Source organism: Moschus berezovskii, chromosome 15 (genome assembly GCF_049115385.1).
Source record: "Moschus berezovskii isolate FMDL1 chromosome 15, NW_MosBer_1.0, whole genome shotgun sequence".
NCBI classification, from domain to species: domain Eukaryota; kingdom Metazoa; phylum Chordata; class Mammalia; order Artiodactyla; family Moschidae; genus Moschus; species Moschus berezovskii.
In genome coordinates, this window is record NC_142474.1 from 59,150,682 (window position 1) to 59,163,963 (window position 13,282).

General features: G+C 41.4%; 2 protein-coding genes across 12 annotated transcripts in view; one reads left to right on the plus strand and one right to left on the minus strand.

The window, feature by feature from the left end:
* GPR158 (G protein-coupled receptor 158) overlaps nucleotides 1-13,282 on the minus strand; it is a 548,344-nt gene that overhangs the window by 502,376 nt on the left and 32,686 nt on the right. The gene's annotated exons all lie outside the window — the stretch shown is intronic.
* PRTFDC1 (phosphoribosyl transferase domain containing 1) overlaps nucleotides 1-13,282 on the plus strand; it is a 104,959-nt gene that overhangs the window by 9,019 nt on the left and 82,658 nt on the right. For 10 of the 11 annotated variants that reach the window (XM_055428538.2, XM_055428542.2, XM_088844128.1 and 7 more), the window contains 2 exons: nucleotides 878-984; nucleotides 7,115-7,298. In XM_055428538.2, coding sequence (XP_055284513.1) covers nucleotides 878-984; nucleotides 7,115-7,298 — 291 coding nt within the window. Of the gene's footprint in view, nucleotides 1-877; nucleotides 985-1,651; nucleotides 1,757-7,114; nucleotides 7,299-13,282 lie in introns of those variants that run through there. The other variant, XM_088844127.1, reaches the window with a different exon arrangement.

Genomic DNA, 13,282 nt, shown 5'->3' on the forward strand with positions numbered 1-13,282 from the left:
AAAAGTTAGGTTTACCCTATACTGTGGTCGATTAAGTGTGCAATACCATTAATCCTGGGTGTTCATTGGAAGGACTGATGCTAAAGCTGAAACTGCAATACTCTGGCCACCTCATGCGACAAGTTGACTCACTGGAAAGAGTCTGATGCTAGGAAAGGTTGAGGGCGGGAGGAGAAGGGGACGACAGAGAATGAGATGGCTGGATGGCATCACCGATTCTGTGGACATGAGTTTGAGTGAACTCCGGGAGTTGGTGATGGACAGGGAGGCCTGGCGTGCTGTGATTCATGGGGTCGCGGAGAGTCGGACACGACTGAGCGACTGAACTGAACTGAACTGAACCATTATGTCTAAAAAGAAATGTACATACCTTAATTTAAAAATGCTTTATTGCTAAAAGTGCTAAGCATCCTCTGACAACGCACAGTTGCCATAAACCTTCAATTTGTTAAAAAAAAAAAAAGTACTATCTGCAAAGCCCAACAAAATGAGGTATGCCTGTAATTACAAAAATAATGTTACTTATATTCATAATAACATTTATCATGTAAATATACATTGTATCTTTACATTTGTGCACTCTTACAAACAGTGCTGTCAGGTTAACTGTAGGTCGGGATTTTATCTTGTGATGCCAAAAGTCAGGAATGGCGTTCCCTGTTCACTTCAGTAGGTCCTTCATGAGGAAGCAAATTACCTTGTTCCACCTGGCTTCTCACAAGTTGATGGAATACAATTTAATGCCATATGGATTGTCAGACCTAGCCTCTTGGTTTTCAATGGTATTTGTTTTTTCAAAGCATGCTCTTGTTTGTTTATGTTTTTAAAAATAAATTTCCAATGAAAAATATTGTAACCAAGATCACTTGGTTTGCAGATTATGGACGACTGGCCAGGGTACGATTTGAGCTTGTTCACGTACCCACAGCACTACTATGGAGACTTGGCATACGTGCTCATCCCTCATGGCATCATTGTGGACAGGTGAGCGCTCTTTGCTGAGTCCATTTTCTCTAGGCCTCTCTTGTGTGAATCAAACAATATGCTCAGGGACCCTATTCCAGAGTCTCTTCTATATAGTGGTGGATAGAATGTTTATAAGGACAGAAAAATTGGAGTACAATAAATCTGTGATTTCCTTGGATATGTGTTCAGGGGAAACAGTAAGAAGGCTGTACATACAAAAGATAGGAATGACTACAGATAGTAAGATAGTAACGGCTGTACATACAGAAGAGAGAGGGCCTCAAAATAACCATGTCCCATACAGACTGATAAAAATGAGGGCCGGGAAAGCATTTGTCTCACTTTTTCACAGACTCTTACCTGGGGGAGTTAAGAGGTGACCTTTACCTTCATTTGCCTTCAAAGGCCATACCCCTGAAACCCTGGCTTTTCCTGCAATTTGCATTTATCTCGAATAAGTCCCGTCTCACAGGTTGGCCAGTCTGTGGACAATGATGTGTTCAGTGGTCATGTTTTGGAAATAAGAATATGTACAGCTTAAAAATAACAGCACGGAACTGTTTCTCCACTCCTATTTCTCGTTCTTTTGAACCCCTTGACACAGATGTCCTCTGGCTCCTTCCTAGCCACTTGACTCTCCTCTTCTAAGCCCCTAAGTCACCCTCATTTTTTTCTTGGTTTTCAGATAAAAGAAAGTAATAGAAAGTTAGTCACTCAGTTGTGTCTGACTCTTTGTGACCCTATGGACTGTAGCCGCCTGCCAGGCTCCTCTGTCCATGGAATTCTCCAGGTGAGAATGCTGGAGTGGCAATATGCAGATCTTAACCAATGGGAAATCTTAGAATTTGAGTGAAAGAATGACATTTCCTTTTGCTTACAGACAGGCATTGGTGGAAAGATAACATCCTGGGAATAGTGACAAGTCGGTGCTTTTCAAACTTTCCTTTGGCTGAGGATCTATTTCATAAGCTAAATTTTAACTCAGAAGAAAGTCACAGTTTAAGAAAATAGAGGGAGAAGTACAAAGGCTTAAGGAAAAAGGGAGAGTGGGAGCCCCAAGTCTCAGCTTGCCCTTGTTTCTCAGAGCTTCTCCCACCCTGATTTCTGAGTGTGAAATACAGGAAGCTTGCTGGAGTGGGTAAGAGCCTCTTCCAGTTCAGCCTACCACAGGCGTCAGCACTTATAGGTCTTATCCCTTCAACAAAGCTTCCTAATGCCCCGACTGTTGCCTTTCCGTGGTTTAAACAAATTCTGGCTTTTCTCATCTGAAAATTAAATTATGACTTAAGTTAATTGCATTCTGATCTAGTACAGGACTAAATCCTGGCAAGGTTACCAGTTTCTTCTGCAGGAAATTCTGTAGAGGCAACTGGTCTAGAAATTCTGATTCGGGGGTCTGGGGTGGGGCCTCAACCTTTAAAATGAATTTATTGAGATATAATTTACATACAACAAAACTCACCCATTGTAGGTAAATGACTCAGTGATTTTTATGGGTAGGCAACAATTACCAGCATCGTTTTACAATATTTTGTTGTCAATCAAAAGTTTTTTGTCAATCTCTGCTCCTACCCACACCATCAGGCAGTCACTAATCTAATTAAATTTGTGTTTTCTGAGCTTTGAAGATAAATTAAATCAATATCTGATTATTGATTCATCGATTGATGGACACTTAGATTTCTTGTTTTGGGCTACTGCGAATAGCTTCCAGGAATATTTGCATGTAAGTCGTTGGGTGGACACATCTTTTCATTTCTCTTGGATGGGTATTTTGAGAGGAATTCTGAGTTTTATGGTAAGTGTGAGAAACTGCCAATTATTTTCCAAATGGCTACACCATTTTTCATTCCCACCGGCAACATTTGAGGGTTCCAGTTCCTCCACGTTGTTGTTTTAGTTGCTGAGTCGTGTCCGACTCTTTGCGACCCCATGGACTATAGCCCACCAGGCTCCTCTGTCCATGGAATTCTCCAGGCAAGAATACTGGAGTGGGTTGCCATGCCCTTCTCCCTAGTTTCTCCACATACTTGCCAACATTTCATATCGTTTGTCCTTTTAACTCTAGCCATTCTAGGTCTTCCCAGGCTCAGTGATAAAGAATCTGCCTGCCAACGCAGGAGACAGAGGTTTGATCCCTGGATCGAAAAGATCTCCTGGAGGAGAAAATGGCAATCTACGCCAGTATTCTTGCCTGGGAAATCCCACGGACAGAGGAGCCTGGCAAGCTACAGTTCATGGGGTTGCCAAAGAGTTGGACACGACCTAGTGACTAAGGCAACGGAACAGAAACGTGGATATATAAAAGTGTTTCATTGTGGTTTAAAATTTTCCTAATGATCAGTGTGCTTTCTAGATGTTCATACGTCTTCTTTGGAGAGGTGCCTGTTTAAGTTTTTTTGCCAGTTTTGCAATTGGGTTGTTTGTCTTCTAAATGAGTTGTAAGAGTTCTTTATATTCTGGACACAACCCTTTATCAGACATATGCTTTGCAAATATTTCCCACTAGTATGTGGCTTGTCTTTTCATTATTTATATATTTTAAGGAGAACGTTGGGTGAAGTATTCTGTAAGTGTCAACCAGGTCCAGCTGTTATATGATACTGTTCCTTTATATCCTTACTGGTTTTCTGCCTTGTTGGATCTGTCATGTACTAAGAGAGGGGTATCGAAGTTTCCAGCTACATTAGTGGATTCATCTCCTTCTAGTTCTGTCAGTTTTTGACGGTTGCTAGGTGCAGACCCATGAAGGACTGTTATGTTTTCCTGGAGAACTGACCTCTTTTTATTACAGTAATGTCACTCTTTATTCCTGACAATTTCCTTGCTCTGAAGTCTGCTTTGTCTGAAATTGATGTAGCTTTTCCAGGTTTCTGTTGATTATGTTTGCACGGTGCATCTTTCTCCATCCCTTTAATCTGGGTCGTTTATCTGGATCTTTGTGTTTAAGATTAATTTCTTGTGGACAACATACCTTAGGGTATTTTTTGATCCACTCTGACAGTCTCTGCCTTTAATTGATGTTTTTAGACCATGTGTGCGTGCTGTACATGCTAAGTTGCTTCAGTTGTGTCCGACTCTTTGTGACCTATGGACTATAGCCAGCCAGGCTCCTCTGTCCATGGGGATTCTCCAGGCAAGAATACTGGAGTGGGTTGCCATGCCCTCCTCCAGGGAATCTTCCTGACCCAGGGATCAAACCTGCATCTCTTACATCTCCTGGATTGACAGGCAGGTTCTTTACCACTAACACCACCTGGGAAGCCTATTTTTAGACCATTCATGTTTAAAGTCATGATTGATATTCCTGGTTTAATCTCTACCATATTTGTAACTATTTATCACTCATTGCTCTTGTTATTGTTTCCTTTTTTGTCTGCCAGTCTGTGAAGACTGTTGATGATATGCAATATATTTTTCTTGTTTTTCCTTTTAAGTTTTGCTCACCGGAGTTCACACCTGTGTCTGAATAGCCTAGTCCTCAGGCTAATATTCAGAGAAGGCAATGGCACCCCACTCCAGTACTCTTGCCTGGAAAATCCCACGGATGGAGGAGCCTGGTGGGCTGCAGTCCATGGGGTCATGAAGAGTTGGACACGACTGAGCGACTTCACTTTCACTTTTCACTTTCATGCGTTGGAGAAGGAAATGGCAACCCACTCCAGTATTCTTGCCTGGAGAATCCCAGGGACGAGGGAGCCTGGTGGGCTGCCATCTATGGGGTCGCACAGAGTTGGACACGACTGAAGTGAGTTAGCAGCAACAGCAGCAGCCTGATATTGATTAGAGATTGTTCTCAAACACTTCAAGATAGTGAGGCTTCCACTCTCTGCTGATGAATGTGTTTGGGGGCCTGGCAAACACGTTCATATTGCCAGGCTTTTTTTTCTTTTTAAATTAATTTTTGTTGGAGTATAGTTGCTTTGCAATGTTGTATTAGTTTCTACTGTAGAATAAAGTGAATCGGCTATGTGTGTGAGTGTGTGTGTGTATATATATATCCCTTCTCTTTTGGGTTTCCTTCCCGTTTAGGTCACACACAGCACTGAATACAGTTCCCTGAGTTATACAGTAGGTTCTCATTAGTTATCTATTTTATACATAGTATCAATAGTGTATATATGTCCACCCCAATCTCCCAATTCTTTCCAGCCTTTTCAAGTCTTTTCTGTATTTTTACTTTTCACAGAGCTTCCTTGTGTCTCTTCTGCACAGGCTTACAGGCTCTACCATCCAGGGATGTGAGGGTGGCTTGGGCCCGCACTAGTCTTCCTTAGCTTCTGGTCAGCGTGGGATATGTGGAGAGTTTGTCATGGTCCCCTCCCATGAGTGTTACCTCTCGGAACTCCCTATCAAATCCATGTCTGGTCTGCCAGTTAGCTGCTCAAACAGGACTGCAGCTTCAGGATAGTGGGTCCTGGCCCTCCCTGTTCACATGCCACCACGATGGCCATGTTAGCTGACTGTGCCCCTTACCAGGGAGCAGTGCCCCCCCCCCAGTTGAACTACCTGGTTGAACATTAGAGCTGACTGGGGGGCAGGGAGAATGGGAGCATTCTCAGACAAGAATGCTGCAGACCTTCTCTACTTCTACCTCGTGTTCAGCAGCTTCATGAATAAATGGTCTCAGTTTGGGGCACGCCTTTGGTGGGTCTCCAGAGGGCTGAAATGGTTGTTTTTGACAGTTTCATTCAGCTTTCTACTTGCTTTCTGTGAAGAGGATGTGTTGACCTCCTCACTCCATCATTCTGGAAACAAATGTCCCTTTTTGTAGAGTATTTGGCATGCGGACATACATATTTCGCTGATCATATTTTTGAGAAGCCATGGTTGGCATTTCATGTGTGTATGTATATATGTACGTATGTGCATGCATGGTACGTCCCTTTAGTTGTGTCTGACTCTCTGAGACCCCATGGACTGTAGCCCACCAGGCTCCTCTGTCCAGGGGATTCTCCAGGCAAGAATAATGGAGTGGGTTGCCATGCCTTCCTCCAAGGGATCTTTCTGACCCAGGGGTCGAACCTGTGTCTCTTATTTCCTCTGCATTGGCAAGCAGATTCTTTATCACTGTGCCACCTGGGAAGCCCATGTGCATGTATATACGCCCATATAAAAGCATATAAAAATATATTGTATAAAGTATATATTATATATAGAACATATGTGTTCATGTCGTTCAGTTCATCTGTTTTATTTCTTTAAGGCCTGACTGCTCTGGGGCTTAGTTGCAGCACACAGAATATTTAGTTGCTGCATGCAAACTTGGTTCTGCAAGTGGCATCTAGTTCCCTGGCCAGGGATCGAACCTGGGCCCCGACAAAAGAGTGCAGAGTCTTAGGCAGTGGACCACCAAGGAAGTCCCAGTTCATTTGTTTTAAATCTAATTCAGTTTGAAGTGGCAGTGGAAATTTTTTTTTTTAAGTATGCACCTTAGAACATGCCTCCATTCAAGATTTTAGTGTTGTATGCATATATGGACAATGGACTTACAGATCTAAAACAATGAGAGAAAATACAATGACACTTCCAAATTAGGTGTTGGGTGCCAGCCCAAGATTACAGAACTTCAGGAGACACCATTTAGACTGTGATCCGTGGAAATGGTGTCCACTGAGATTGTCTGGAGCACCTTTCACATAGGTAACATGCTATCTTCAGTAAATAAAAGACAAATATTATTCTTTTGATAGTTACCACGGGCTTGACTTTTCCTCTAGCCTCGTCTAATGTGGTCAGGTGGGTGAGTCATTCTCCATTTCCTCTTTCTTTGCTTTAAAGTGAGTATAATATCACCACATACCATCATAGCCTTGTTAAAGCTAACAGCCAGGCTCTGTAGTGATCAAATAATTGCCTTCATGATCTTTGACATCATGTTTTACACCTTAATCATTTTTTTGTGACACAGAGGAGAAAAAATGTGCCACTGATTATATGGTTATCAGAAATATGTTTTGAACACTCTCTCTTTGTCCGACGTTAACAGAGCTTCTTTATCTGGAGACTTTGGTCTCCCAAGACCTTTTCCCACTTTTCTCCTGCATAATCACATATGTAGAGTACATCATGCAGTTTTTTTTTTGAAAGGAACAAATATGCTCAGAAATGGTTATACTTTAATATGTCTTTTAATCTCTTCCTTCAGAATTGAACGGCTGGCTAAGGATATTATGAAAGACATAGGATACTGTGACATTATGGTCCTGTGTGTACTCAAAGGAGGCTACAAGTTCTGTGCTGATCTGGTAGAACACCTGAAAAACATCAGTCGAAATTCTGATAGATATGTCTCTATGAAGGTTGATTTCATCCGACTAAAAAGTTACAGGGTAAGTTATGATTTACTCCATTTTCATTATATGATGCTTAGACTGAACAGTGTTATAAAAGCAAAGAACTAATAATGTTATGAAAATGAAGGATGTATTTTATTTTAATTTGCAAGATACTACAATGTGTCATTCAAACAATGTTCTTGGTGGGGCAGGGAGACCCTCCTATCTATTGCTCATATAGGGAAAAAAGCTTCAGGAATGATTCATGCTTTCTTTTATGGTTATAAAGTTGAGTGGTGATTTCCTGGTGCCTAGTCTCACGAATGACTATGTGGAGAAAGAGTGTTAAGGAAGTCCAGTGAATACAGATGTATTTCTGCTCTGGATATCACTCTTGCTCCCAGAGATCTATGTGAGGGTGTCCCGCCAGCATTAGTACTTGGGTGACTGCAGTCAGGGCCCAGATATGAAGAACTAAAACCTGTAGGGACAATGAGTTATCAAAAGCAGTGAGACAGAAGACCAGGGAATCTCCAGCAGAAGGCTCTTCTACCAGTCTGTGCTGGGTTTTCATGGCCACTCACTTGTGTCCGACTCTTGGGGACCCAATGGACTAAAGCCCACCAGGTTCCTCTGTCCTTGGGATTTCCCAGGCAAGAATACTGGAGTGGGTTGCCATCCCCTTCTCCAGGGGATCTTCCCGACCCAAGGTTCGAACCCGGGTCTCCTGCATTGCAGGCAGATTCTTGACCATCTGAGCCACCAGGGAAGCCTAGATCACTAACTTTGAATTGTGTTTTCATTGCTTTGGGACAAAATAACCACAAACTTAGTGGCTTAAACCAACACATGTTTATCATCCTACAGTTTCTCTAGGTCAGAAGTTCTCTGCTCAGAATCTTTCCAGACCGAAATCAAGGTGTTAGTTGGGGCTTTGATCACTTCTAGGATTTGGGGTCCTTCTCCAAGATGACTGGTCATTAGCAGATTTCAACCCCCGATTCCCTGCTGACTCTAGATTGGATTCACTGTCAGCTCTCAGAGGCTGCCCTGGGGTCCCTGCCTCATGGACAACAGCATAGGCTGTTCATTGCAGAGCAGGAAAACTGCTCCCTCCAGTGGGGCCCTGCTCCTTTCTTTTAAGGACTCCCCTGATTAGGTCAGGTCTACCCAGGATAAACTCTCTTTGATGAACTCAAAGTCAGTTGACTAATCACCTAATCATGAGAGTAAATTCCCATCATATTTACAAGTCTCGCCCACAGGTAAGTGGAGGAGATTATACGCAAAGGGTGAGTGCACGGGAACAGGGGTGGGAGGGCATCTTAGAATCTGCCTACCCTACCGTCCACTTTCTTTGACTCAGTTGCCTCAGCTTTCGAGTGGCTAGTAAATTTTTCATTTCTTAAAATACTCTGTATTTTCCTGATGACCTCTCAGGTCAGGATAAAATTGTTTTTTGGTTTTGTTCTGTGTGTGTGTGTGTGGTGGTGTGTGTGTGTGTGTGGTGTGGTGTGTGTGTGTGTGGTGTGTGGCCATCTTAACTCTAATTTATTCGTTTCATCTCTTGAAAATCTTTTCTCTCTTTAATTGTCTCTCATCCTAGTTTAAGTAGCTGTGCTTCATTCTTAGAAGATTTTTCCCCCTGCTTAGTTGACTCTGATCCTTATTGTAAAATCTTCTAAAATCTTAAAAAAATTAAAGTCAGGTTTATTTGAGTCTAATTTACATGCAGTAGAATTTACCTCTGTTACTTTGGTGTTCTATGAGTTTTAACAAATGAATAGTCATGTAAATCACCACAGTCAAGACACAGAACAGCCCTTATCACAAAAAATGTCCTTGTGTCCCTTGGTAGTTAGTCCTTTCCCCAACCCCCAAGCTCTGGCAACTGCTGATACAGTTTCTTTCCCTGGAGTTCTGCTCTTTAGAATGTCATATAATGTAATCAGATACCATGTGGCCTTAGTAAATCTGTAAAGCGTAGCATCTTTCATTTGAAATTCATCAATGTTATATGTTCCAATAATGCATTTGTTGTTGTCAAGTAGGATTTTATTGTATGGATATGCCAGTTTTAAAATCATTCATCAGCTGAAGGATATTTGGTTTGTTTCCTTTCTGGGGTGATTGTGAATAAAGCTACTAAGGGGGGTGGCAGAAGATGAGATGGTTAGATGGCATCCCTGACTCAATGGACATGAGTTTGAACAAACTCTGGGAGATAGTGAAGGACAGGGGAGCCTGGCATCCTGCAGTCTATGGGGATCACAAAGAGCCAGACATAGCTTAGCAGCAGCACAACAAAATATTCACATGAAGGTTTTTGTATGTACTTATGTCTTTGTTTCTCTCAAGCAAATTTGTCTTGAGGTTGCTAGGTTATATGGGGAGTGTTTACAAGAAATTATCAAACTATCTTCCAAAGTGATTGAATAATTTCGCTCCCCCACCAGGACTATATGAGAGTTCCAGTTGCTCTGCACTTTTGGCAACACTTGGTATTGTCAATATTTCTTTATTTTTTTCTTTTTTGGTTTTACCCATTCAGATAGCCAATAGTACCTCACCGTGGTTTTAATTTGCATTTCCCCAGTGAATAATGATGTTGAGCATCCTTTTATTTGCTTTTTTGTTGTTTATACAGTTTCTTTGATGAAATGTTTGTTCAAATTTCTTGCTCATTTTAACAATTGAGTAGTTTCTTATTATTGAGTTTTAAGTTTCTTATATATTTTGGTTGCTGCTGCTGCTGCTGCTAAGTCACTTCAGTCGTGTCCGACTCTGTGTGACCCCATAGACGGCCTCCTACCAGGCTCCCCCGTCACTGGGATTCTCCAGGCAAGAACACTGGAGTGGGTTGCCATTTCCTTCTCCAATGCATGAAAGTGAAAAGTGAAAGTGAAGTCGCTCTGTCGTGTCCGACTCTTAGCGACCAATCCTTTTAATATGTTTTTGAATATATTTTCCTTTCAGTGGGTTGTTATTTTTGTTTTCATTAGAGTGCTTTTTTTCTAAAGGGTATAATTTAAAAATTTTTGTAAACTCTACTTTATCATTTTTCTTTTGTAGATCATAATTTTTGTGTATATAAGTAATCTTTGCTTAAATCTTTGTGTATATGAGTAATCTTTGCTTAATTCAAGGTCATGAAGATTTAGCCTCTATTTTCTTTGAGAAGTTTCCTAGTTTTAGGTTTCTAGGTGTATCTAGGTGTATAATTCACATTGTGCATGCGTGCTTAGTCACTTTAGTCATGTCCGACTCTCTGCGACCCCATGGACCACGGCCAGCCAGGCTCCTCTGTCCATGGGATTCTCCAGGCAAGAATACTGGAGTGGGTTGCCATTAATTTATTAATGTGGTACAAATCAAGATTTCTTTTTTTTTCTTTTTGCAAGTGACTGTCCAATTTTTCCAAGATCATTTGATGAAAAGACTACTCTTTCCCATTGAATTGCCTCTGATCTTTTATTGAAAAGCAATTGACTGTATATTTGTGGGCCTGTTTCTAAGCACTCTGTTGAGTTCAGCTCATCTCTGCGCTTATTCTTTGGTCAGTATCACACTGTTTTGGTTACTATATCTGCACAGAAGTCTGGAAGTCAGAGAGTATATGTCCTTCAACTTTGTTCTTTTTCGTAACTGTTTATGAAAGTTTATCTTTCTGTGTAAGTTTAAAAATCATGTTGTTGATGTTTATAGAATAAACCTGTAATCGGTGTCCTGTACAGGAGTGTTGGAGTTACATGTTCCTTCCGGGATGCATGCTCAGGGAGTGGTGTGTTAGGGTGATCTGAGAGTGGGGGTTTTGGTCCTTTGATGTCAAAAGGTCATCCACCAAGTATGTCCACTAGACCAGTTTAAGGGTCGGGGATCTTGGCTGATTTGACTTGGGTAAGACTAACTCTCTGCCCCTGAAAGAACAGCTGTACTATAGCAATCCATGTGTCAGAGGTGTTATCTGTAGGGGGTGCTGAAAGGAGTCTTGTGACATATTGTCTAAGCGATGTGAACCTTGGAGGGTATGCAATTTTCAAAACAATTAAAGAGAGCTTAGTCAGGAAAGGCAGTTACAGGATGTTATTTATGAAGCAAGTTATAGTTTAAGGGATCCAACTGATGACTGCCCTTGGTTTCACTATTATATATGGTAAACTTTTCCTTGAATTTCAATTTCTAATTGTCTGTTGCAGGTACATAGAAATTTTGCGTATCGAACACTTGACTTTTCAAAACTCTCATGAGTTGAAATAGCTCTTTTGTAGATGCTTTTGGGTTTTTCTATGAAGATAATGGTTTTCCTTCTTTGTTTATAATTTGTGTATTTATTTCTTTTTATTGCTTTACTGCATTGGCTAGGACTTCCTGTACAATTCTGAATAGAAATAGGGAAAGAAAATATGCTTACCTTGTTATCAGTCATGTGATATTAACTGTTACATCCTCAAATTTTTGTTGTATTGTTTTCATTTTCATTCAACTCAAACTATTTTCAAATTTCTTTTGTGACTTCCTCTTTCATTCATGGATTATTTCTTACTGTTTAATTTCCAAATATTTGGGGCTTTTCCAAAGATAGCTCTGTATGATTTCTAGTTTAATTCTGTTGCAATCAAACTTTGTATGACTTCAGTTCTTTTAAATTTTTTAAGTCTTGTTTTATGGTCCAGAATACGGTCAATCTTGCTGAAACTAATAGCATTATGACCCATGTCAGATTAAACAGTGTTTCTGCTTTTCACTGTCCATTTCTCTGCTGCTGCTAAGTCGCTTCAGTTGTGTCCGACTCTGTGCAATCCCATAGACAGCAGCCCACCAGGCTCCCCCGTCCCTGGGATTCTCCAGGCAAGAACACTGGAGTGGGTTGCCGTTTCCTTCTCCAATGCATGAAACTGAAAAGTGAAAGTGAAGTCGTTCAGTCATGCCCGACTCTTAGCCACCCCATGGACTGCAGCTCACCAGGCTCCTCCGCCCATGGGATTTTCCACGCAAGAATACTGGAGTGGGTTGTCCATTTCTCTAAACATCCTCTATTTTATCAGTGTTTTAACCTAGAGGCACACTTCTTACAATGTATCTTCTAACACTTCTTATAATGTATCATGTTTGTTTGTTACTAGTTCTGAACAAACATTTTTACGTATATAGCTCCAGGAATATTGTGATCATTTTTGCTGCATCTAAACAGATATTTTTGGACTTCCCTGCTGGTCCAGAGGTTAAGACTTCTCGATTATAATGTAGGGGGTGCAGGTTTGATCCCTTTTCAGGAAACTAAGATCCCACATGCTGTGTGATACAGCCAAAAAAAAATTTTTTTAAAGCAGTGACAGATATATTCAAATCAACATTATTTTTCCTGGGGATCAGGCTGTGGAGGTTCCTACCCAGGGTTATGATGAAGGAAGAAGGCGAGAATAGACTTTAAATGTTTACCACCAGCATCGGTTCTTAAACACAGCACATTTTAGTGTTTGTCCCACCTTTAAATTATGTAGGAACCAAGCAATAGTGTGGTATCGCTCCTCTTCCCTTCTTACAAAATGTCCTTCCTCTTGTCCATCACCAAGGTGATGCAGGTCATCTCCTGATCGATTCCCTCACATAAAAGCCTGCCTGCTCACTCAGAGCAAGCTTTGCCCCTGATTAAATACCCTCTCAGAAATGGAGAGGAAATGGCAACCCACTCCAGTGTTCTTGCCTGGAGAATCCCAGGGACGGGGGAGCCTGGTGGGCTTCCATCTATGGGGTCACACAGAGTCGGACACGACTGAAGTGACTTAGCAGCAGCAGCAGAAATGGATAGAAAACCATACTCATAGAGCAGGCTCTGAGGCAAACAGCCCAGCTTTCTCTGCTCACAGCACATAAGCTGTCTTCATCCCGAGATGAATTCAGTGCCTTCAGATTAGTCTTGAGCTGACCACCACTTTACACACTTGAACTCTTTCCACAGTCCCGAGGACAGAGACCTGTTAAAAGCCCAAGCTAATAAAACCACCAAGGAAGGGAACAGGACTAACTCATTTTCCTCC